The sequence below is a fragment of the Hemitrygon akajei genome, chromosome 1 (assembly GCF_048418815.1).
Source record: "Hemitrygon akajei chromosome 1, sHemAka1.3, whole genome shotgun sequence".
NCBI classification, from domain to species: domain Eukaryota; kingdom Metazoa; phylum Chordata; class Chondrichthyes; order Myliobatiformes; family Dasyatidae; genus Hemitrygon; species Hemitrygon akajei.
This window is the reverse complement of record NC_133124.1, coordinates 192,097,395-192,124,509: the sequence shown is the minus strand read 5'-3', so window position 1 is coordinate 192,124,509 and position 27,115 is coordinate 192,097,395. Positions and strand designations below refer to the sequence as shown.

General features: G+C 47.2%; 1 protein-coding gene across 4 annotated transcripts in view; it reads right to left on the bottom strand.

Moving 5' to 3' along the window:
- Positions 1–27,115, bottom strand: part of LOC140734296 (pleckstrin homology domain-containing family A member 2-like) — a 111,353-nt gene that overhangs the window by 26,466 nt on the left and 57,772 nt on the right. For 3 of the 4 annotated variants that reach the window (XM_073058065.1, XM_073058083.1, XM_073058075.1), the window contains exons 5-6: positions 20,632–20,729; positions 17,130–17,270 (exon numbers count right to left, since the gene is read on the bottom strand). In XM_073058065.1, the coding sequence (XP_072914166.1) occupies positions 17,130–17,270; positions 20,632–20,729 (239 nt within the window). The remainder of the gene's footprint in view (positions 1–17,129; positions 17,271–20,631; positions 20,730–27,115) is intronic. The other variant, XM_073058092.1, reaches the window with a different exon arrangement.

The window sequence follows — 27,115 nt, the reverse complement described above, 5'->3', positions numbered from 1 at the left end:
CCCCGTTTGCACCAATCAATCAATCCACGGTCAAAGCCAGTCAGATCACGTTTCTTCCCCGTTGTGATGCTAGGCCTGAACAACAACTGAACCTCTTGACCAATGACTGAATGCTCTTATGCACTGTTGCTGCTACATGATTGGCTGATTAGATATTTACATTAACAAGGTGCACAGCTATACCTAATATATTAGCCACAGAGAATATATTACCACAGGCACAATGGCATCCTTTAACACTTAGGATACTAGTAACTTAGTTTCTCCTCTTTGTGTTGGTTTAACCTTTGTGGATTTTCAGCTTGACTGCAGTTCACTCTTTAATTAATTTCCTCCGGGCTGAAGCTCTGTAATTAACCACCATCTTCACTTCAAGCTTCACACCCTAACCAAGCAGGAACCTTCAAAGGGTTTCATACTGCTGGGCCTCACTGTCCTAGAGGAGCTTTGAGCTACTGATATCAACCATCAGAATCTGCCCTGAAATATAAACATTAAAGTGGTTTTGGTGCACCGTCGCACACGCCCACACTGTGATAAGACTCTTGACTTCCATCAACAGCCTCACTGGGCCCTGCTGACAGGCCGTCCATTACCACAAGAGAATTCGGCAGATGCAGCAGCACAGACAAGATGCGGGAGGGGATCAGCAGGTCAGGCAGCATCTATGGAGGGGAATAAACAGCCTGTTTCGAGCCGAGACCTTTCAACAGGACTGAAAAGGAAGGGGGCTGAAGTGAGAATAAGGTGGGGGGGGAGGGGAAGGAGTACAAGTGAAGGGTGTGAGCAGGTAAGGGGGAAGGAAGAAGTAAGGAGCTGGGAGTGGTAAAGGGCTGAAGGAGGAGGAATGAAATATAAAAGGACAATGGTCATGGAAAGAAGAGGGGCACCAGAGGGAGGAGATGGACAGGTGAGGAGAAGAGAAGGGGTAAGGGGGAATTAAAATGGGGAATGGCAAAAGAGAGAAAGGGAGGGGATGCATTTACCAGAAGTTCAAGAAATTAACGTTCATGCCATCAGGATGGAGGCTACTCAGACGGAATATGAGGTGTTGTTCCTCCTCCCTGAGCAGGGCCTCATTGTGGCAGCAGAGGTGAATCCTGTCTTTGGCGGCAGAGAGGGTGCGAAGGTGTTCAACGGGCGGCTGAGAGGCAAAGCCTCTCGGAGACCTCCTGCTCCCATTTTCAGATGTGGGGAGACCAGCCCTCACCGACGATGGTGCTGCACAGCCTTCTCAAGCCAAAGCAATCGGTGAATTCCAGGATGCAGCAGAAACAATCAGCGACATGTTCCCAAGTAGGAATGGTGTGGCGTTTCCAAATCAAAATTAGGTTTATTATTACTGACTTGTAAGACATGAAATTCGGTGTTTTGCAGCAGGGCGGTACAAGGACCTAAGTTGCTCCACGTCACAGCCTTGGTGGGTCTGTGGCACAGGCAGTGAGGAATTAAGATGGTTGTAGGGGAGCCAGTCAATGGCTAATTTGGCACTGGTGTTAGGGTCAGATCCCTGGTCGGGGAGTAGAGGAGAATCAATCGGCCAAAGCTCCCACTGGTACTCAAGCGGGAGATAAGTTCTGCGGAGATCCGCTCTCCCCAGCAATCCCAAGCAGAGACCAGTGTATGCTGAAGAAACACCATGACACCTCTGTCCATCTACGGCCTACACTGAATCCAACTGCTTGCTTCAGGCAGACGGCCTTCCTAGTCTGGGTCAAAACTGGCAGATCTGCTAAGACATCAAACACCTGTATCTCAGTTTGTCTCCTTCCACAGACGCTGCCCAACCTGCTGGACAGGTATTTCCAAAATCCACTTTTATTTCTGATCGCTGCCTTCCATGGCTGACAGCTCCAGTGTTGCTCTTTCTCGCCTCTGCCCTCAGCTATCTCCCCCCAACCCCCATCTTCTACTCTTCCTGAGAAATAAGCCCCCATCAAGCACAAGAGACACTAGTCAGTCTCCACCTCGGACACTTTCCTTGGTCTTTGCGCAAACTACCCCCATCTCTACATTACTAAAGCGCTCCACTTTTCCCGATTAAAAAATGATCCTGCACCCAAAACGATAACCATTTCTTTCTGCACGGATGCTGTCTGACCTACTAAATGTTTCCAGCAGTTTGCTGATATTTCACACTTCCAGCAGCTGCAGTTCTTTGCCTTTCGATCTATTTGCCCTCAACGCATCTGTGACTATCGGAGGCATGAACTTTAAAGGGGGGGGGGGAGAGAGAGAGAAGGCACACGGGTGTTTGGTTCAGAGGTCCTCACACTGAGCTCAGCATCAATGTCCTGTCCAGAAAGGATACCGAGCTCTTTCGAATCAGAATCACTGGCATGTAACGTGAAATTTGTTAACTTAGCAGCAGCAGTTCAATGCAATACATAATCTAAAAGAAAAAAACAAAATAATAATAATGATGGTGGTGGCATCCGTCGGTCTCGAGAGACCATGGATCTGTGCCTGGAGTTTCCAGGGCGCAGGCCTGGGCAGGGTTGTATGGGAGACCGGTAGTTGCCCAAGCTGCAGGCCTTCCCCTCTCCACGCCACCGATGTAGTCCGAGGGAAGGGCACTAGGACCCATGCAGCTTGGTACCGGTGACGTCGCAGAGCAATGTGTTGTTAAGTGCCTTGCTCAAGGACACAACACGCTGCCTCAGCTGAGGCTCGAACCAGTGACCTTCAGGTTACTAGTCTGATGCCTTGCCCACTAGGCCACGCGCCAACACAATAATAATAAGTAAATCAATTACAGTATACGTATATTGAACAGATTAAAAATCATGCAAAAAACATAAATATATATTTAAAAAGTGAGTTAGTGTCTAAGGGTTCAATGTCCATTTAGGAATCGGGTGGCAGAGGGGAAGAAGCTGTTCCTGAATCGCTGAGTGTGTGCCTTCAGGTTTCTGTACCTCCTACCTGATGGTAACAATGAGAAAAGGGCATGCCCTGGGTGCTGGAGGTCCTTAATAATGGACGCTGCACTTCTAAGAAACTGCTCCTTGAAGGTGTCCTTAGTACTTTGTAGGCTAGTACCCAAGATGGAGCTGACTAAATTTACAACCTTCTGCAGCTTCTTTCGGTCCTGTGCAGTAGCTCCCTCCCCCATACCAGACAGTGATGCAGCTCCTAGTGAGAATTATGGCAGGATGACACCCTCCAACGAACTGATGACAGAAAACAAAGCTAATGCAATATTTCTTCACCTTTGACTACAGTTCCCAGCGTTAGGAAACTGAAGTGGTTTCACCTTGTGCAGATAGAATCGTGTTAAGCAAGTGCACGCACCAAATAAGGAAAAGATTATTCACACATTTGGTGAGAATATAATTGATTAAACCCAAACTTTTCATTGCATCCTGTGCAGCTGCCCTGAGTCATGTCATTTACCCTTTCCCACCCCTCCCTGGCGAAAGAAGCTTAAGTGCTCGTATGTCGTTTGCACACCGAGAATTAACAGTGGCCCTGCTTTGATCCCGGCAGGTTGGACAGTCGCCTGCGGAGTGAGGGGATTTTCTCAGCTTCCTGAAGCCCTATCGAGCACAGTTGCCCCGGTGCCAGCGGGGCTACCTCACTCCGATAAACCTCCCTGCAGGTGATGAAGATCCTCTCACGTGCAGGAGCAGTCCAGCCAAAGCTGGTGTCCGGGCCCAGTGACCTGACAGAGTGCTCTGTCAGAGACAGCCTGTCAACAGTGTCAGAGATGTCCAAATGACCATTTGAGTTGCCGAGTGTTTAACACGAACATGTGCAAATTGGTCAACGGAGGGCCGAATTCACTCTTTCCATGCTGTTCAAGCCTACGACTACAGACCAACAAACAAGCCCCCACTGGGAGTTGCTCCAATCCTTCTGGTTTCCGGATCGTGAGGGGAGATAGACTGCCCCCTAGAGAACTGGAGGTCACTCCAGAGCGGAAGAGTGAGATTAGGCCTCACTGAAATGTACAACACAGTAGCCGTAGGGAGGATCTTTGCCCAACCTGGGCTACCTAGAACCAGGAGTCATGGCTCAAAATAAGGGACTGACCACTCAGCACAGAGCTGAGAAAATTGTCTTGTCAAAGGATGTGAATTGTTAGAGATCTCAGTCCTGGGGGCTTGTGGAGACTCAGTAGCTGGGTGATAAGATCATAACATATAGGAGCAGAAATAGGCCACCGAGTCCATTCTGGCATTAAATCATGGCTCATTCTAGTTTCTCAACCCCATTCTCCCACCTTCTCCCCGTAACCCTTAACCCTCTCAGCAATCAAGTACCTATCAATCTCTGCTTTAAATACACCCAGTAACTTGATCTCTGTGTCAACGAATCCCACAGATCCATTCTCTGGCTGAAGTAACTGCTCATCATCTCAGTTCCAAAAGGATGTCACTTTATTGAGGCCGTGCCTTCAGATCCTAGATTCTCTGACTAAAGGCAGTGTCCTCTCCATGCCCACTCAGCTAGGTCCTTCAATATTGGATAGTTTCAATAAGATTTCTCCCTCATCCTTTTAAACTCCATCCAGTACAGACACAGAGCCATCAAATGCTCCTCATACATACAGTCTTTCTTTCCCAAGATCATTCGTGTGAACGTCCCCCGGACCCTCTCAAGGGCCGGCACATCTTTCCTTAGATAAGGGGCCCAAATTGCTCACATTTCTCACACATATAAAGGGAATGGAGTGATGTGGGGTTAGTGCAGAGTAGAGGTGCTGAGATAAAAGATTGGCCATGATCTGACCCGTTCTCCTATCGTAGACATTCTTCTCAGTTACTGCGGGTTCCGCACCAGCTTCCGTCTCTGTACCCAGATAAGTATTGGACATATTTAGTTCAGAAGTACTGAACTAAAGTGACACAAAAGGAAGCCATTCGGCCCATTGACCCCGTGTGAACTGCTGGTCCATAATTACATGATACGCACAGTGGATCTACAAATCATTGAAGGGAAAAGAAATAAAATCCCAGAGGAACTCAGCAGGTCAGGCTGAATCTATGGAAAAGAGTAAACGTTCGACATTTCGGGCCGAGACTCCTCCTGACTTCCAGCATCTGCAGATTTTCTCTTATCTGCGGAGGGAACTAGGTCAGATGCAGGATTTTGACCCAAAGTGTCGACTGCCCATTTCCTCTCCACAGATGCTGCCTGGCCCTTTGAGTTCTTCCAGCAGATTGTTTGTTGCTCCAGATCCCAGCAACCACAGCCTCTTGTGTTTTTGGAAATGTAAGGACTGTAATTCAGTCTCTTGCAATCTCCAGGCGCAACTGGTGCACCTAAAGCAGCGTTGATATGGGACAGCATTCCTTCAGAGATGAATTCCAGGGTTAAGGGTGATCATGGAACCTGCTGACGAGAAGACTCAGCTTGTACCACTTTGGAGGAGCTTCCTCTGTGGCAACTTTCCAGCTCAGATCGAGATTGTGGCCCTGACCACATGCAGAAGATCTTTACCGTCCAGGCACGGTTTGTTCCACTGGTCAGGTCAGCACCGCTTCCAAACTGTCTGGCCCCATTAGAAGTTTATGTGAGGAGACTTCTGTCACACACAGCTCAATATTGATATACCACTCTCATAAGGGCTACATCACGGTTTCTGGACGCCTGCGTGAGTGCACCATCACTTTGCTGGATCGAAGTCCGTTGTGCACGACCTTTCCAGCTTGAAACTTTCTGGGCATCCTGATTGGAATCCGTCCTTCCCAGATGCCCAGGCACTAATCTCTTCTCCTCGCTGTCATTCCTTCAAGTTTCTCCTGATTCAGGAGTCTTCCCAGTTGGTACATGCTGGCATTACACTGAAACTGCGACAAGAAATTTAGAGTTGCTGCCATATTGTCTTTGAGTACTGGGTGGTCATTCAAAATCTGTGTTTGGTTCAAACCCAAAATAATTTCATAAAACTCTTGGCTTTGGACATCTAGTTTTTGGTGTGATTTTTCTTGTCCTTCAGGAGCCTTTTTCATGTAACCCTGAACTCAGATCATCAACGTCACTCAGATCAAACCCTTGTTTGTCTATTTGTTGTCAAGATTACCAGAGGGGAAACAAGCCAAGTTATTTTTAGATTTACCTGCTGAGTTGTGAGGATTCTGTTTCGCATGACTCAAAAGCAGAAGTTGTAACTTTCAAAAAGGAAGTATCATATTAAATAAGATATATTTGGTGGACTGCAAAAAGAAAACAAGGACTGGCCTGATTGGAGAGCTAGCACCAGCCCTAAGGAATGGTCTCAACCATTACAGTATGGTAAGACCAAAATAAAGAAGATCAGTGTCAGGAAAAGGATGGCATAATTGGCAAAAATTCCCGGGTGCCATGTATCACTCCAATTCAATGTTCTATTTATCACTGCTCTGGATATTTGCAGGTTTACGCGCGTAATCACCATGTGAATGCAGTGAAAGGTTAGGAAAGCCCATGGGGAAACAGTGTGAGTGACAGGGGGAGGAGCCTTCCTCAAGCTGCGGGTGGGTCGTAAATGAGTGGGCCGAGGCACGAGACAAGGAACTGAGGGGAAAGAGAAGGAACTGCAAGCTTAAGGGGAAGGACCAAGGCGTGGGAGGGAATGGAGAACTGGCATGAGTTCAACAGGCCAGACCACCTCCTTTCAGGCCATCTCAGGCTGTCAGCCAGGAGGTACAGGAGCCAGAAGACCAGCTTCTCAAGGTTCAAAACCAGCTTCTTCTCCAATGCCATCGGGTTCTCGAGCTGACCTGAAAAAGCTGAACACTCCCTTGGACTATGGTTTCTTTCCTCTCCCACACAAACACGAGGGTCATGTTTATCTTCTCCATGTGTAGGGTTGCATAATTTAATTTTAGTTTATGTAAACTTATGTTTGTCCTCATGTTGCAATTTACAGTGCCGCTGCTGCTATTTTTCCACAACATTTATAAACTACTTCCCCATCTCTGTGGCAACAATAAGCTTGGCATCGATCTAGTGATTCAGTTCAGAAAACTAATTTAGGTCCATTGGAAGTGACGGGACCAGGCCCTCCCACCATCCCGTTATCCCAGTAATTGAAGGAACAGTTATCAGGCCCAGGAAGATGCAGTTCATGAGATGTGAATGTCTTGGAACACCAGTACTCATTGCCTCCTGTGAATCAAAGGGCAAGGGGGAGTCTCCGAGTCATACATAGATTAATTGGCAAATTGGTAGGTTATTGTCACACGTATTCACGTGCAGCACAAAACACTGTTTTTCACACTGACCATTTCACATCAGCATATCGAGGTAGTGAAAGGGAACCAGAGGAAGAGGGGAGATCCCCTTTCTTGTAGGTCAGTGGATGCTATTTCTTCAAGGCAGTGGTGGCATCACAGATACGGGGGGACCATTGCGCAGGATCTGAAAAAGCTGCAGAAAGTCATAAACTTGGCCTGCTCCATCTGGGACACCTTCAAAAGGTGACATCCCTCATTGAGGACCCTTTTCACCCAGGACGTGCTCTCTTCTCATTGCTCCAATCTAGGTGGCTGAAGACACACACTCAACATTTCAGGCTCAACTTCTTCCCCTCCACCGTCAGATTTCTGAACAGATAATGAACCCATGAACACTACCTCAGTAGAGATCACATTTTTTCCTGCTCTTTTTTTTTGCACAAATTAATTTTTTTTTTTTTTTTACATACTTATTGTAACACATCATTTTTATTACTATGTATTGCATTGTACTGCTGCCACAAAAACAACAAATTTCATGACATTTGCCGGTGATATTAAACCTGATTCTTGATTAGCAAAGGCCAAAGGTCACCATGGGTAGGCAGCAATGAGAAGCCGAGGTCATAGTCAGATCAGCCGCGCTCTCATTGAATGGTGGAACAGGTTCAAGGGGCTGAGTGGCCACCTCCTGTTTGTGATTCGTAGCAGATGAACATGTACACCGAGGCTCACTGTGTTATACCGCAGGAATTTTCCTCTATTTAATGATTCGACTTTCAGTTCCACAACTGCTGTGACGGGATTTGAACTCATGGTCTCCTGGATCAGAGGATTAGAGCTCTGCCTACCAGCTCAGTAAACTAGGCACCGTAACCCACACTCCAGACTGATGCAGAACGTCCAAACCCAGGGTGTCAGAACTAGGGGACATAGCGTCAAGACTCGGAGGAGTAGATTTAGGATGGCGATGAGGAGGAACTGCTTTTCCCCAGAGAGTAGTGAATCTGTGGAATTTTCTGCCCAATGAATCAGTGGAGACAACCTCAGTAAATATATTTAAAACAAAGTTGGATAGATTTTTGCATAGTAGGGGAATTAACGGTTTTGGGGAAAAGGCAGGTAGGTGGAGATGAGTCTGTGGCCAGATCAGCCATGATCTTATTGAATAGCACAGTAGGCTCGACAAGCCAGATGGCCTACTCCTGCTCCTATTTCTTGTGTTCTTATGTATGTCAAGGTGCCCAGAAAAGCTTCAAAACATACTCTGGAGCCCAAATGGTTAACAAGCCTATCTTAGAAAATAAATGAGGAAAAAGCAACAGTGACGGGGAGCCAAATGCATTTTCTAAATTTGCACTGTGGTTGATTGTGCTGAAGAGATAAGTAAAACCAGAATTAAGCAGCAGGGCCCGGAGCCCTTAATGACTGAGCCCCACAAATTCCTGCAAGCTGCTCTTAACTTTGCTAGATTCTGAACAAATAATCTAGCCATTGCTGAATTATCATTTATTGGTTTCAAAAGCAGTGAGATAGCTCTGTCTTGACCTGAAGACATTGTCCCCACCACAGCGCCAAGGCCATGGGGTTCTCAGGGGGGCAAGGAACAAGTATGATGGCAATAAATCTGAGGAACAGGATGCTGGAGGGTCGCCAGTCTGCTCCCTTCCACAGATTCTGACCGAGCCCGTGAGATCCTCCAGCAACCTGTCCGTTGCTCCCAATAGAGGGATATAGGCCAAACACCTGAAATTGGGACTAGCTGGGTTAGCATGGACTGGATGGGCCAAAGGGCCTAAATCTGTGCTGTACTACCCTGTGGCCTGCTCCGATTCCAGCAACTGCACAGCCTTGTGTCTTCAAAACTGGAACCAATCACAGGGCAGTTGGGAGGTCTTTTTTATATCCACCACTGGATTAGCAGATCAGGATTAGCTGAAGGAAACCAAATTCCATTAACTAGATCAATCTAGAATGTACTTGAAAAACAGTAGCTTCACTGTAGCTGAGGTGTCATGTGATCACAACTTCATTACAGGCCTTCAGGGGAGGGGAAACTACCACCCGTGCCCAGCATGATCTGCGTAAAACTCCAGACCCACAGACGTGTGGGTGACTGTTGAGTGTCTCAATTCAAGGGCTGTCTGGCGTGGCCCAGGCCCAAGCCACTCATCCTCCCAGTTGTCACCCCCCCCCCCCCCCACTCAGGAATTAATATAGTGCCAGCGTGCCAGGGGGAAAAGGAATCAGAGGCCCTCATTGATCCCCACATCAGCCACCCGCAAGGAGCTCCCAACTTCATGGTCCCAGTGTGGGGTAATTACAGAGGAACTCAGAATGTACGGATATGGAGCGGGGAAGAGGGCAAAGCAGCAGGTGGTACTGCTTCCTCTCAGCTTCAGTGATCCAGGTCCTCTCCCGACCTCTGTGGAGTTTGCACGTTCTCTCCGCGACCACTTCAGTTTGCCCCGGGTGCCCTGGTTTCCCCCCAACATCCCAAAAGCGGGTGGGGTTATTAAGCTCATTGGCCGCTGAAAATCGCCCCCAGTGTGTGGCTGGATGTTAGGTGAACTGGGATCTGTTGATGGGATGATGAGAGAGGAAGCAAGCGAGGAGCAAGGGAAGTAGGGCCAGCACAGACTCAATGGGCCAAGTGCCCTCCTTCAGTGGTGTAAAAAGATACAAAACATGTAATGACCAGCGCAGCCAAATACAAAGTACTTGTTCTGGGCAAAATCCTTGCGCCACTCAAGATCCTGGACCCTGTTGTGGCACACAGCCCATTAACTCACCCCAGGCCTAGCCCTCCCTGAACTTTCTTTCTCTCTCTGTAACCTTCCACCCGGTCCAGGGGTCCTCCCCCCACCCAGACTCCCATGACCACTTCCACAATCCACTGAGCACGCAAGACACCCTGGCCATCTGTTACTTCCTTCCTCAACCGGTCTCCCCAACACTTTGCTGCCTTAGTGACCTGCTGCTCCCTCAACAGCCCAGGACCCGTTACTCAGCTTCAGTGGGCCTGGGAGGGAAATTTCTGTCTCAGCCGTTCTCTTCCTTACTCATCTACCTCAGCCTCAAGACATCCCCCTCCACTCCCACTGTGATTTTCCTTAATCAGATACGTAAGCTATGAACAGAGTTGGGTTGGCGGTTAGAAAGGTTTTCCTTCTTCCTGAAGCCCCTCCTATTCTCAGTATTATTTATTTTTTGCATAATTTGTCTTCTTCTGCACATTGGTTGTTCATTAGTCTTTGCTTATGTATAGTTTTTCATTTTCTCTTAAATGCTTGCAAGAAAACGAATAATAATCTCCTACTTTGCCCCCATATGAGGAGTGCTCATTTTCAACAAGAGTATTATTGTGAGCAAAGGCCCCAGGGCCAAGACCTGAGTTGAGCTGAAAAAGGAGCGGAATTCACTTCTATAGCCTCCCTCACAACCCCAGTAAATCTAGTTGTCAATGTGCTCACAGGAAGCTCCCACAACCAGAAACCTCACAATGGCCCAGCCCACGTGCTGCAGAAACCTTCAGAATCCAAATCGGTTTTAACATCATCAGCATACATCGTGAGCTTTGTTAACTTTGGAGCAGCGGTTCAATGCAATACACGGTAATATTTTTTAAAAAACCTGTGAATTACAGTATAAAAACAGTGAGGAGTGCTCATGGTTTCAATATCCGTTTAGAAGTTGAATGGTAGAGGGGAAGAAGCTGTTCCTGAATCGTTGAGTGTGTGTACCTCCTTCCTGATGGCAACAATGAGAAGTCCTGAGTGATAGGGGTCCTTAATGATGGATGCTACCTTTTTGAGGCACCGCTCCTTGAAGATGTCTTGGATACTACGGAGGCTAGTGCCCATGATGTGGTGACTAAGTTTTACAACTCTATGCAGGTTATTTCGATCCTGTGCAGTTGCCCTTCTATACCAGACAGTAGAGGATCAACGAGATCTTGGGGTCCTTGTCCATAAGACATAGGTTGCCAGTGTTGTTAAGAAGGCATAAGGTGTGATGGCCTTCATCAACCATGGGATTGAGTTCAAGAGCCGTAAGATAATGTAACAGCTATATAAGACCTTAGTTAGACCCCACTTGGAGTACTGTGTTTAGTTCTGGTCACCTCACTACAGGAAGGATGTGGATAATACAGAGAGATTGTAGAGGAGATTTACAAAGATGTTGCCTGGATTGGGGAGCATGGCTTATGAGAACAGGCTGAATGAACTCGGGCTTTTCTCCTTGGAGTGACGGAGGATGAGAGGTGACCTGATAGAGGCGTATAAGATGATGAGAGGCATTGATCGTATGGATAGTCAGAGGCTTTTTCCCAGGGCTGAAATAGCCTACTCCAGGGGTCATAGTTTTGAGGTGGTTGGAAGTAGGTACAAGGGGGATGTCAGAGGCAAGTTTTTCCACTCAGAGAGTGGTGGGTGTGTGGAATGCACTGCCGGCGACGGTGGTAGAGGCAGATAGAATAGGGTCTTTTAAGAGACTCTTAGATAGCTACATCAAGATTAGAAAAAGAGGGATATGCAGTAGGGAAATTCTAGGCAGTTTCTAGAGTAGGTCACATGGTCGGCACAATATTGTGGGCCGAAGGGCCTGTAATGTGCTGTAGATTTCAAAAAAGATGTTGATGCAGCCAGTTAGAATGCTCTCCATAGTACATCTGTAGAAATTTGCTCCCTATCTCCTCAAACTTTGATAATGAAGTCAGTTGCATAGCACGTAAACAGGCCCTTTGGTCTGTCTCGTCCATGCAGAACAAGGTGCCTTTTTTAAGCTGGTCTCACTCGTGTGCCTTTAGCCCATGTGCCTTTAAATATTTCCTACACAGTGACCTTTTCAAGTGTCCTTTAAAACATGAAACTATACCCACCTCTATCACATCCTCTGACAGCTTGTTCCATACACCCACCATCCTCTGCAAACTAAAACTTTGCCCCACAGGTCTCTTCTGTAGACCAAGTCAAAGTAAGTTTATTATCAAAGTATCAGACACGACCTTGACATTCAGTTTTGCAAGCATTTGAGAAAATAACGAAACCCAAGAGCGTGATAGCATTGTGGTTAGCACAACAGTACAAGTGACCCAGGTTCAATTCCCACCACTGCCTGTATGGAGTTTGCATGGTCTTCCTGTGACCTGGTGGGATTCCTCCGGGACTGCGGTAGGTTAACTGGTCATTGTAAATTGTCCCGTGATTGGGTTAGGATTACACTTATGGAAAGCTATACAAAAACAAAGATTGACAAACAAGTAACGTACAAAAGGAGACAAGTTATGCAAATAAAAAAAAACACAATACTGAGAACATAAATTGCAAGAGTCCTTGATTCTAGGTTGTAGAATCCACTCAGAATTGAGGCGAGTGAAGTTGTGCACTCTGCCCTCTTGTTTTAGAGTTCCCTACCCTGGGGAAGCAATTGCCACATTCCACTTTATTTGCACCTTGTAAAGACAAGTGAAAGCCAGAGCACCCTTGCAGATCTGGACAATCTCTAGTTGCTAGTCCAGTAACTCTTTTTCTAAGCTCCCACATGTCGAGAAGCAATTTCTCATCCCCCAACTCAAAATACTATTGGAGACTGGAGCCCCTTTGTGCACCGACTGCCTGTGTCCACGAGCTTCTACACAGGCACTCTCACACGTGACGAGCTGGTTGCTGAGACTGCTACACTAACCCACTTCACATGGGGTAAAGAAGGGTCTCTCACTCGACACGCAGTCCTCTTGCTCTCCTACTGTGTCATATTGCAAAAATAACCATCTGCCACTTTCTGCTAATGCACAAAATAACCGTCTCACCTCCCACCTCTTGGTGCAAAGTTCCAGTATCTGCTTCCTGTCACATGGAGCCAGTGCACTGAGAAGCTCGATTTGAAGACACCTGATCTGAATTGTTTGCAAACTTGGAGGTGTATCTGACACCATCACCAATGCCTCCATAGCATCATCCCCTTCTGTTCCCTTAGCTAGCCCACCACCATCCCTCTACCCATGACCTGCCAGCTGTAAACATGTCAAACCACTTGTTGGAAATGCTGCTTACATCATAAATACACGCCAGTGTGGAGTTATAAACATTTTATTCCATATCCACACTTTAGCCTCCGACTATTTTTATTTTATCTTCATTCTTTAAAAATGCTGAATGTTGTTTGTTTGTTGCATGCCACACCCTGACCAACACACCACAGCAAACGCCAATACATGTACTGTTCAAAGGTCTGAGGCACATATCTATAGCCAGGGTGCATAAGACTTTTGCACAGTATTGTAGTAATTTTATGTATTGCACCATACTGCTGCCGTAAAAAAAAATGAGTGATGATAAACCTGATTCTGATATGGGTCTCTGTTGTGACTGACAATGGGAAGGGGGCAGGGAGAGGGGAATCAGGGTTGGGAAAAGGGGAAGGGAGAGGGGAGGGAGCGGGAAGCACCAGAGAGACATTCTGTAATGATCAATAAACCAATTGTTTGGTAAAGCAGATGACCTTGCCTGGTGTCTCAGGGCTGGGTGTGTCTGCACCCACGCCAGCCCGTCTCTGCCACCTCTCTTCACTCCTCCCACCGCGCTCCACCCTCGTCATTCCCAACACCATTTGCTCCTGCCTGATTTACAAATTTGCTCTCTGCCCCACGTTGACCAGTACAGTACTGTGCAAAAATCTTAGGCACCCTAGCTATAGATATGTGCCAAAGACTTTTACATAGGACTTGTATATGGTGAGTAAAGTTGATCCTTAATCCCTCAGGTAAACGGCTGTTGAAATCTTCTTCCACGCCTTTGTTACCTTTGGGATTTGCTGCAAAGCTCTTCCGAACCCATCGAGTAATCACGCTCAAGGTTACTGTCTTGGACGTACGTACCCAGGGTGTAAATGCCATGAAAATCAGCTTGAGCAGCAGCACCACCACAGTACATGTCAAACATAAACGTAATTAACATAAATTATACACTACATAATTACACAACAAAATAACTGAGGTTATCCAAAATTCCATTGCTGTGTTCGGACACAAACCAATAACCCCATCACCCCTGTGCTTTCTAGAGTCTCCTGGTTGAGCAATAAAGTTGTTGCCTACTATCGTACAGCCTACGATGCCGTCTTCCCCCTTTCTCTGTAATCTTCTCCAGACCAGGTCACCCCACGCTCTATCCTTAGCTTCCATTCTCTTCCCTGACCTTACTGCATCTAATATTGCTGGCGAGCTCTTCGGTTGTGAAGGCCCTCAAACTTTCTTCCCCTCTACCTCTCTTTCTCTGGGCTGATTATCTCCCCGGGATTCCATGTTAAAAATGTCATATAAACAAAACACAGTGTTACTGAAGCCCCCTTTTAAGCATCGAATCAGACCATCTCCCAACCAATGACATTCTAACCCCATATTCAGAGTGCATTAGATTTCATGCACCTTTATTATATTTTGAAGTAGATTTTACTACGTCAAAGCAGAGGGTTTTGGTATTAGATAGACAGATAGATACTTCATTGACCCCAAGGGAGATTAGTGTCACTGTATCATTACAAGTACGCAGATATATAGATACTAGAAGAGAAGTACAAAATAATAAAAGATAAGTTACCACGAACAGTCTATCAGGAGTGGGGGCATCACCTCCCCGGCTATAGGTTGACTCATTATAGAGCCTAATGGCAGAGGGCAAGAATATAGCGTTCTTTGGGGCAGCACAGTTGTCTCAGTCTATCCTAGAAGTGTTCCTTTGATCAGCCAAGGTGGAATACAGAAGGTGAGAAACATTCTCCAGAATTGCCGGGATTTTCCAGAGGGTCCTTTGTTCTATCACAGCCTCCAGTGTGTCTAGCTGGACTCCTGTAACAGAGCCAGGCTTTCTAATCTGTTTATTGAGCCTGTTGGCATCACCCGTGTTGACGCCACTGTCCCAGGGCACCTTCATATAGAAGATTGTACTGGCATCAACAGAAAGCCTGATACTCCAAAGGGCCTCAGTCTCCTCAGGAAGTAGAAGCAACTCTGGTCCTTCTTGTACACAGCCTCTGTGTTGGTGCTCCACTATGGTCTGTCATCCTTTAGGGACCTTCCCTTAACTATCGAGCAGCCAAACAGCCAACATGCAAAGGCTCTTGCTTTCTTGGAAGAGCTTTGTGTAAACGTGCCAAAAGAATTTGAGTACAGTTTGCATAAACTTCAGGTACAGGGCAAGGATGCACATTTCACACTCGCTCATCACTGCATGCAAATCTGCAAGACCAGCAGTCTGCTTCCCCGGCCGCAAGAGATGCAAGCCTGCAATTATAACAATGCTGGTCTGAAGAACTATAGTGCGGCAAATCTATAGTTTTAATTAGAGTCAAAGGTCAAATCGACTCCACACTTAAGCTGTGCACTCCTGGACTAATGGGAAGCAGCTGGAGCAGAGTAGAAAGCACACACGTCTGACACGAGGACAGACACAGACTCCATTCCACTCTTTAGGCCCCCCGTTGATCAAGTCAACCACAGTTCAAATGATTCAACTTAATATCAGATAGCGAATTCAGCATACAAGCTGCAATTCTCATTCTCTCTTTTATTTAATCATGTGAGCATGGATGTTGCATCCTAGCTGTCCACACAGGTACACAGACCACAGCAGCATGCTATAACAAGCCCACATAGCGCAGCTCCCATTCTCCGCACAGCTGATGAATCCAAATGAACGGTACTGACCGATACAGTTTGTCTGTCTGTGCTCCACTTTTTCTCTATAGTCTGTAACACCTCAAAATCTGTCTGGATGTGGCACACAAGCAAAAACTTTTCACATCTTAGCACAAGGCAATAATAAACTAATTACCACCATCAATGTTCTCAGAGTGAAATAGTTTCCACTGCAGATCCAAGCATCATTTCCTCTGTAACCTCAGTGTCACAAGGCAATGTGAACCACCCAGACTCCGAATCCTTGGCCACACTCCCCATCCCTTTGACCCAACGACTGTAGGTTCCGCCTTTAGTAAATCCCTCCACTCCAACTCTCCACCTCCCTTCTCAACGCTCAGCTGCACTGTGTCCATGAGCACCTGGCTCTGAGCACAAACATCAGGCCAGTATTTCATGCTCACTGCTTGTCCAGGCAGACGTAAACAAACTTTATTTTGATCACAAGGCGGAGAGATCCGATGGGTGGGATTTACTCACGTGTCACATGGTTTTATTTACAGGGCATGGACAGTACTGGCAGTGCCAACAACCAGATTGTTGAGATGCTGGAAATCCAGTGCAATACACACTGAGTGCTGGAAGAACTCAGCAGCTCAAGCAGCATCTACGATGGGGAGTAGACTGACTACATTTTGGGCCGAGACCCTTTAGGCTGCGACCCTCTACTATGCCCCAGTTGGTCCTGAATTGAGAGTCAAGTAAGAGTAGACCGCAATGATGTGCCTGGAGTCACAAACAGACGACACTAGGTAAAGAAGGGAGATTTTCACCTCTTTAGGAATATGGGAACCAAACGGGATTTTAACAACAATCTGTTTAAATACTCGCATTTCCATGCTGGGATTAGAACTCTCAGCTCTGGATCAATGATCCAAAACTCTGGGCTCTTGCCCTCTCAAAAGGCCTCCTTGCTCATTCTCATGAGTTAACTAACGTGGGAGTTTGCTGTTGAAAATTAGCGATAAGACTTCCTGTTTCAACAACTCTGTTGTCAGTTACTGTTCCTTGTGGCGAAGGGCCACCAAGAAATTCACGTCTGTTTCTCTTTGAAGCCCATTCCTTCATCACTTCTGCCCTCTAGTTCCATCTACCACCCTCTCTGAGGCTCCTTGGTGTTGCTCCTTCCATCAAAGGGGCAACGCGAGTCCAAGCAGTTGGCGAGAAAAGGGTTTCTGATCCATCATGGTAAAACTCTGCATGGTATAAAAGCACTTGAGTGGGTGGGAGAGGTGAGGAGGGCTTGTGGCAAAGAGAGTCCCTCTCACCTGAGTGATGGGCGTCTGCACTACAACGCCTCCAATGATTTCTGTCTTGTAGGGGATCTGTTTCCGCCCAGTCTGGGCTTCCGCTGGAGGTTTATTAATTTCGGTGCTCGGCTGAGGGTCATTTGTCTTGCCCTTTGGGACCTGCCAACATAAAAGAGGAAATTTACCAAGGAAGCCAAAAGCTCCAGCAGCCTCCCCCTTCACTGTTGGGGGTGGGGGGAGGGGGGGGGGGAAGGTCCCACATACCCTGGCACTTCATCGGGTGAGAAGTCACTGGCCTGGTCGGAGAGGGGCCGGTCGTGGGGTCTCGCGAGGCGAATGCAACGGTGCTAGCAGGAAGTAAGTGCAAAGCTCTTCACTGCCCCTTCTCTTCCTCTGCCCACCAGAAACCTGCAGAGGATGCACAGCTATTCCTGCAGCTCTCCTTTCTCCCACTGAGTTTTCAAACGGGACAAGGCTTTCAATCCAAGGAAAACTTCCCCTGATCATTCAGTGACTTGGGAGTGGTGCTTGCTCACAGCAACTGACAAAAACATATTGAGGGCCGAGTTTGACCACAGCCGTCTCTAAGTTCTTATCAGCAACTACACCACAGCTCAAAGGAATGGGAGTCCTCTGCCTGACCTTTGTACATGATCTCCTTCAAGGGCCATGTTCATCAGAATTAATCCTTAACCCCTTATGATCCAATTCTTTTCATAAACTGCTCAGCATGGTCACCCCCTCGACACCAGCCCCAACACCACCCTGCCTCCACTTCTGAACCGGCACAATGCCTCTCTGAAACCCAGGACTGGAGGAGCAGGGATTTCCTAACTGCTGGGACAACCACCCTCTGCTCCCACTGCAAGCCCCGTTTCCCAGTTTACTGACGCCATCCCTGTCTCTGACAGGTGCCAGAACTGAACCTCATCTCCTCGGTTTGCCTCTGGCCAAGGAGATGAGCTCCAGATCTCACTGAGACCTCCATGAGCACACTCACCACATCAGCCAACTCAGTTTGTTTGAAACCCTGATGGTTTGACCCTGTTGGAAACTTGGTCATTTCTTTGGCCAAGTCTCCTGTATCCGAATCCCTTACAAACTCCAGCCCCGCAGAGCCCTGCTGCCCAAGTCCCATCTCCCACAAAGTTGTTACTCCTGCCTCTCCACTGACCTGCATCATTTTTGAAATCCCTCCACAGTCTTACACCTCCCTATACCCAAATCATCCTCCTGCCTTGTAACCAATTCACTATCGCACCAAAACTCCCATCAACACACGATCTCTGCGTTCCTCCAATTTCCCCGCATTTTCTTGCTCCGCTCTCAGCAGCCATGCTTTCAGCTAAAACCCTCCAAAACTTGCCTCAGCTCTTTCTCCCCCCACCTTAAAGTCATTTGTCGCTGTTCCTTTCTGCGCCTTGTGGCCGATCGGGTGGCACTTTGCCGTTTCTTTGGCATTTTTGTCTGCTTTTTCACTCTACCCAGCACAGATGGAAAGCGTGCAAGGAGTTGGCCGGATTCGAACCTGGGACCACTGGCCTCGAAGTCCGGAGCTGATACCACTACACCATTGGCCGGCTCCACCTTCCAGGCATCCCGTTAAACCTAACCTCGTAAAGAGGGTTTGGTCATCCGTCTGATGGTGTGTGGCAATAACTTTTCATCTGATAACTGCAATGTGTCTTGAGACATATTTTGGTATGTTCTATGTTGTGTAACCTACCATAGTTCACATGGGAGAATGTCCTGTTTGCCACTCCACAATCATCTGGCCACTATGATGCTCACTCACACTCAATGCTCCCTGTGAAGGGAGCAGAGAGAGATTGATAACCAGGGTGGGGGCGCGGCGGGGGGGTTGAGCTGTCTTTCTTTGCAAACGTTTACAATGCAGAGCAAAGGCCATGGATGACAGCAGGAAACCAACAGGGTGCGAGAACGCAAAACCACTTCCTGAACATGAAATAGCTCGCTAACGTTGCCCAGGCTGACCTGAACTAAAGACACCAAGGTTGCACGCAAGAGGCAGCTGCTCAGGGTTCAACGTTTCTATGAGTTGCCACTATAACGTGGGAAATATGACAGCTGATGTAAATGCAGAGCAAGAACCCAAAAACATTTGGCACAAAACAATGAAACTGCCTGCGTCTGCCACCAAACCCTAGACTTATTTATGTTTATACTTCTGCATTGGGTTAGTAATGCATTTTTAATACAAAATACAAAGGTAAAATGCTGGGTATATTCAGCAGGTAAGGCAGCATCTGTGGAGAAGGACGGTTTCAGGCTGATAACCTATCAGAGTTTTTAAGGGAGTTTGATTGCTTAAAGCACTCTCTGTGCCACCAACACCCGGATCCCATTTGTAGAATGGCCATGTGTCTGTTGAGGAAAACTTGGGCAGACTCCACTGGTATTTCAAGAGGGAGAGGGACCTCACTGAAGCACTGAAGATAGTGAAAGGGCCTCTCCCTTCCTCCTTAGGAGGATGGGGAGAGAATGTTCCCTCTTGGAGTATCTCAAATCAGGAGACTTGGCCAAGTGACAAGGAGCAGCCCATTTCAGACAGAATGAGGCACATTTTCTGAAAGGCCACGAGTCCTTGAATGTTTTCGTAAGGTGGTGATACATACTGTACGTGTTTGATGAGTGGGTGAAAGGTCAGTGCACAACACTGAGGTGAGGCTACAATCCGATTAGTTTGAACGGACTAAATGGCACAGCAGGGTTGAGGGGCTGAATGGCCTATTCCTGCCCCTAATTAGTTTGTGCATTGATAGAGGAGGCTGCCACGAACAACTCTACTTTCTCCAATCCCTACTGCTCTTGCAAAGTTTTGAGAGTTACATCAGCATCACAGGCTTGTCCCTCAGAACAGCTGCGGCCACAGCTTGGGGTGGGGGAGGATATGTACGTGCCTCTCCCGCTGCCGTGATACACCGTCCAGTCTCGTGGTGAGAGGAAGCCACGTCCAAAGTGCACTCCTCTAGATTAGCCTCCCCACACCCCCGTCTTGCCTTCTTCCCCGATCCACGTTCATCCACCCCCTTCTCCCCTGAGCCACATTTGCTTCACTCTTCACCACTTTGTTCTTCTCTGCTTCCCCCCCCCCCCCCCCCCGCCACTCTGGATTGTTTGAGTGATGATGATATCAGACAGGCCGGGGGGGGACACAACTGCCATGTCAGGTCAGGGTGGGCTTTCTGTTGGCTGAGGGGACGACGTGAGAAGGAGTGGGAGGGCAGGAAATCAAAGGGGAGGTACAGACGAGTCACAGTTTAACCAAAGGGTGGGGTCATCAGCAAGGGCTGAGCAGCCTTCTCCCGTTCACACCTGCCCCCGCTCTTTTGGGGGTGGGGGGGGGAGCTGCCTACTTGCTCAGAACCCAGAGGTGGGTGATTCGAGAGTGGGTTGGGTGTTGGGTGACCCACGGTGCACTGTCCTCTCACTGCGACCACACGGGGGCTACCCAGGGGTGGGACCTCCACGCGGAGGGGAAGTGGGAAGTAACACCTACTGTAATCTTGCAGGACTTATTCAAGGCTTCCACCCAATCGAGCAGATCCTTCCTGTCGTTGGCCTGAAGGAAGTAGCGACGCAAGCCTGCATTTATAACTGCAATTGAAACAGAAATGGTTTTGTTAGACACGTCTGCTCATAGTTCACTGAGACAGCAAGTGGTAGCTGGATTCGGCTGGGAGCCTGGAGGAGTAACACACGAGATGCCGCAGCAACTCAGCGGCTCAGGCAGCTTCGAGAGGAAGACTGGGCAGTTGATGCTTCCAGTCGAGACCTTTCATTTGATTTCCTCAAGGATCTTCTACCTCTTGTGTTGCTCTCTATTGTACTGTAACACCTGTTCCAGTGGGGAGTTTAATGGTGCTGATCAGCACTCTGTTGTCCTTCAAAACTCCCCAGAAGACAGGATCTGAGTCACAGGGAAAGGTTGAATAGGTTAGGACTTCATTCCCTGGAGTGTAGCAGAATGAGGGGAGATTTGATGGAGGTACACAGAATTATGAGGGGCAGAGAGAGGCTAAATGCAAGCAGGCCGTGTCCACTGAGATTCGGTGAGACGAGAACTAGAGGTCATAGGACAAGGGTGAAAGGTGAAATATTTAAGGGCACCTTCCTCACTCAGAGGATGATGAGCGTGTGGAATGAGCTGCCAGCGGAAGTGGTGGATGCAGGTTTGACTCCAGCATTTAAGAGAAGTTTGGATAAGTACATGGATGGCAAGGGTATAGAGGGTTATGGGATGGGTGTGCATCAATAGGACTAGGTAAAATAATATTTTGACACACACTAGAGAGGGCAAAGAGCCTGAATCTATGCTGTAGTGCTCAGTGACTAAGTTCAACTTTATTGCATTTCAACCATACAACGCCCAACAAAGCAACAATCCTCTGGACCAAGGTGCACAAGGAAGTATGTACAATTCACAGACATCATATAAAATATTACCTCAAATAAATGAACAAATAATAAGGTGCATTTACAACACAAGCTATCAAGAGGTGGAGATTGCTCGGTGTTATCCTTTCAGAGGACCTGTCCTGGGCCCAGGACTCAAGCACAATTACAAAGAAAGCACGGCAGCGCCTCTACTTCCTTGGGAGTCTGCGGAGATTTGACATGACATCTAAAACTTTGACAAACTTTTATAGATGTGTGGTGGAGAGAAAATTGAGTGGTTGCATCATGGCCTGGTTTAGAAACACCAATGCCCTTGAATAGAAAATTCCACAAAACGCAGTGCATAAGCCCCAGTCCATCACGGGTAAAGCCCTCCCACCATTGAGCACATCTACACGGAGAACTGTCACAGGAAAGCAGCAACCATCATCAGGGGCCCCTACAACTCAGGACACGCTCTCTTCTTGCAGCTGCCATCAGGAGGTGGTACAGGAGCCTCAGGACCCACGCCACCAGGTTCAGGAATAGTTATTATCCTTCATCCATCAAGCTCTTGAACCAGAGGGGATAACTGCACTCACACCATCACTGAACTGTTCCCACAACCTATGGACTCACTTTCACGGACTCTTAATCTCACGTTCTTGATATTTATTGCTTATTTGTTTATTTATTTATTATTATTTCCCTTTTTTTGTATTTGCACAGTTTGTTGTCTTTTGAACACTGGTTGTTTGTCCATCCTGTTGTGTGGCCTTTAATTTACTCTATTACAGTTCTCGGTTTTACTGTGAATGCCCACAAGAGAACAAATCTCAGGATTGTATACTTGTACTTTGATAATAAATGTTCCTTTTGTTGAACATTTGACATTGATAGGAAGCAGAGCTGGGTTGCAAAGTGGCAAATTGAGTTCAATAGAAAAAGCGTGAAGTCATTCATTTTGGAAGGACAATTTCAACGGCAGAGTGAAGGGTTAATTGCAGGATTTTTAACAGTGTGAAGGAACAGAGAGATCTTGGGGTCCACGTCCGTAGGTCACAAATTGATAGGATGGTTAAGAAGGCGTGTGGTGTGTTGGCCTTCATGAGTCAGGGTATCAAGTTCAAGAGCTACAAAGTAACACTGCACTCTATAAATCTCTAATTAGACCACATTTGGAGTGTTGTATTCTGTCACCTTGATAAAGGAAGGATGTGGAAGCTTTAGAAAGGATGCAGAGGAGGTTTACCGGGTTGCTGCCTAGATTAGGGAGCATGCCTGTGAGGAAAGTTTAAATGAGCTAGGGGCTTTCTCTTTGGAGAGAAGGATGAGAGGTCTCCTGTTTAAGGAGTATACTAGGTTAGGCATAGGTCAAGCGGACAGCCAACACCTTTATCTGTGGGCGGAAATGGCTAATTAGAGCAGGCAAAATTTTCAGGCGACTGGAGGAAAGTGCGGTGTGGGACGTCTGAGGTCGTATTTTGTTTTACACAGAGAGTGGTGGGTGCCTGGAACACACCGCCAGGGTTGGTGGTAGAGACAGATACATTAGGGACACCAAAGAGACTCTTACATATGTAGATGGATGAAAAAAAAAATGGAGGGTTATGTGGGAGGGAAGGGTCAGCTCAGGGTTTTCCAACCTTTCTTATGCCATAAACCCCTACCATTAACCGAGGGGTCTGTGGACCTCATGTTGAGAACCTCTGGGTTAGATGGTCTTGGAGTAGGTCAAAACGCCTGCCTAACACACTGGGTCGAAGAGCCTGTACCGTTCTATGTTCTAATCGAAAGGAGATCTTAAATAATCTTAGATAATCTATGCGCAATAAATGAAAACTGCAGTAACAGCAAGGTACAAAATATTCCTTTTTTCATAAAAAAAAAAAGGCCTTCAGCTCAACCATGAGGAAGTGCGAAGGGTTGATGATAACCACAAAATGTTAAACCACTCCCAGCTGCTCAACAGATAAACCAACCTGCAGCAACACCAAAGCACTCAGACTTGGGCTGGTAAATGGCAAGAGAAATTTGCACCCCAAGCACCAGATAAAGGACCATCTTGAACACGAGGAAGTCAAACCATCCACCATGCCAACACGGCACCTGCCCTCCACCAGTCCTGAATCCACAGTCACAATCAGTTGGTTCCATTGGGGCAGGCCACGTCATTCACTTGTTTAGCATACACCCCTGTAACAGGGGCTCTTTAAGGCTCCATCACAGCCAGGGACTACACACGGTCAAATTCCTGCTCTCAAAGCTCCAGGAAGAAGGGCAAAGCCCTCACTGATACCCTAGGTAACGACCGGCCAAAAACGGAGGAGGGGCATTTGGGATGGAGTGGAGCACCTCAAACCCTTTGCACAAGCACAGGGGAGGAAGGAGCACACTGCCTCCCAAGGAACTCACCCACCAGCTCCTCCTGCCCCAACTTGGGTCAGAGTCTACACGTCTCACGTTGGGCTCGGCATCCACTTCAGAACCAAAGTGGAACAAAGTCACCATCAAGCTCAAGGGCAAGTTTGAGGGAGCATCTAACAAGTGGGTCTGGGCCTTCCTGTGTGTTGCACAGGAAGAGTTTCAATTTTCATTGCTATGTGTTATGGAGATCTTGTGTTCAAATGTTACTGATTTGGTACTGTCAGGGAGAAACATACACAACAGTGGGCATGGATAGAGACTGGCAAGCAACCAATGCACAAAAAAACAAACCGTGCAAGTACAAAAATTTTAAAAAAGCAATAATAATAAATATATAAGCAATAAATAATGAGAACACAAGTTGTAGTGTCCTTACAAATGAGTCCATAGGTTGTGGAATCAGTTTAGTGTTGGGGCAAGTGAAGTTATCCCCTCTGGTTCAAGAGCCTGATGGTTGCTGTTGCTGAATCTGGTGGTGTGAGATCTGAGGCTCCTCTATCTCCTTCCTGAAGGAGGCACAGAGAAGACAACATGATCTGGATGGTGGGGGCCCTTCATGATATATGCTGCTTTCCTGCCACAGGGCTCCTTGTAAATGTGCTGAGTGGTGGGGAGGGCTTATCCTGTGATGCACTGAGTTGTATCCACTACTTTTTGTAGGCTTTTCTGTTCAAAGGCATTGGTGTTCCCATATCAGGCTGTGATATAACCAGTCAATATCCTCTCCCCCACAGATCCATAGAAGTTTGAACATAGAACATAGAATAGTACAGCACATTACAGGCCCTTCGGCCCACAATGTTGTGCCGACCCTCAAACCCTGCCTCCCATATAACCCCCTACCTTAAATTCCTCCATGTACCTGTCTAGTAGCCTCTTAAACTTCACTAGTGTATCTACCTCCACCACTGACTCAGACAGTGCATTCCATGCACCAACCACTCTCTGAGTGAAAAACCTTCCTCTAATATCCCCCTTGAACTTCCCTCCCCTTACCTTAAAGCTGTGTCCTCTTGTACAGAGCAGTGGTGCCCTGGGGAAGAGGTGCTGGCTGTCAACTCTGTCTATTCCTCTTAATATCCTGTATCCTATCATGTCTCCTCTCATCCTCCTTCTCTCCAAAGAGTAAAGCCCTAGCTCCCTTAATCTCTGATCATAAAGCATACTCTCTAAACCAGGCAGCATCCTGGTAAATCTTCTCTGTACCCTTTCCAATGCTTCCACAACCTTGTCAAAGTTTTAGATGACATGTTGAATCGGCGCAAACTTCTAAGGAAGTAGAGCGTTGCTTTCTTTGATTCTATTTACTATGAATACCCCTGAGAAAATGAATCTCGGGGAAGTATATGGTGGCCTTACATGTACTTTGATAATAAATTTACTTTGAACTTGGCGTTGTACTGATGTCAAACTCCACTGGTATCAGCAGAACCTACTTCTGAAATCAGAATACGCCAGGAGATGCGATAACCCACCGATCTGCGCACAGCTTATCATCTGCACGATAATAAGTTAACTGAGCTTTGAACATACACACACTTTGATGAAGCAAGCAAAGATGATGCCTTGCAATGGGACCCAGCTTGCTTACCCCCCCCACCCACCAAATTCAACCGACAAACAAAAACGGACATTATCACAGGATATCAGAGACTTGGAAACAAGGAGCGGATTATCCTCGAGTCCGATCATCTCCTTGTGGGGCCAGGGTACACCATTAACACGTCATCCCCTCCAAAGAAAGGGCGCCGCCCAATCTAAGCGAGGACAGCTCACTGGGTTCTGTGTCAAAGTTAAGTTCATTGTCATATGTATGGGTGCAATGAAAAGCATTAGAGGCACAACATTCACAAGAAAAACAAATAAATTCTACAGAAGAACTAGAACAAAAAAAAAGCTCATTGTATTGAGAAGTGTTGTTATATTGCGGTAGTGACTAGGATTGTTCAGTTGGTTCACGAACTGAATGGTTGAAGGGAAGTAACTGTTCTTGAACCTGGTGGTATGGGAATTCAGGCTTCTGTACCACCCCTTGCCCAATGGTACCAGGTAGAAGATGGCATGGCCCGAATGTTGGGGATCTTTAATGATAGATGTAGCCCACTTGAGACAGTAGCTCCTGTAGATATCTCCAGCGGTGGGGAGAGATGTGCCCATGATGTATTGGGCTGAACCCACTATTCTCTGCAGCTTCTTGCATTCCTGTCCATTTGAACTGCTGTGCCAGACCGTGATAAACCAGTCAAGGTACTTTGAGCAGTTGATCTGTGTGGAAGTCTGAGCAATTGTTTTGTGATATGCTCAACTGTTTTCTGCACACTTTGTTTCTAGTCCCTGGGAGCATCCTATCCTCACCAGAATAACATCCAGCCACTCTGACAAAGTCGATCTCCAACTTCTACACTCCGACTGTGTACGCGGCCTACCTCCCTGAGGATTTTAAACCAAGTGCTGAGAAGTGGTTGGGGGGGGGGGGGGTGGTGAGAGGAGTCTGCGAGTCAGTGGCAGAGAGGTGTTTAACAGTTATGGAAGTGGGGTTTGCAGCCACCCTGTCTGATTAATGTAGGTCACCCTGCCCAGAAGATGGCAGTACACCACACGCCAGGGCAGACAGCTGGCAGCCGCCTCCAGACCGGGGAACAGCAGGTGGAAAAGGTTCCACACAACTTGACATCCTGCTGGTAATCCATCCTGATCTTCAAAACTCAGGGCAACCATAGCAAAAGGATGTCACAACTGCATGCAACATTGAGCTTCCTATTTCTTGATCAGGAAGGGATATTGGCTCATATCTGATATCTGTGTTGCACTTAAGCTGAAAGGTCACAAAACAAGCTGTTGGAGAGAGTTTGGTCGGCTGTAACAACTTATCTATGTAGTCATTCACCCTTTCTTTTGTGGTTGGTTCTCAACACCTACTTTGTCTAGACTTTAAAGCACACTAGTTCAGACACTGGCGTTACTTGAAATGCTGGACCTACAGTACTGTGCAAAAATCTGAGGCTAGGGTGCCGAAGACCTTTGCACAGTACTGCAGTAACTTTATGTATTGCACTATACTGCTGCAGCAAAAAAATTCATGAGTGATGATAAACCTCATTCTGATATGGGTCTCTATCGTGGACTGAGAGTGGGAAGGCGGGGGAAGCGGGGAAGGAAGAGGGGAATCATGGATTGGA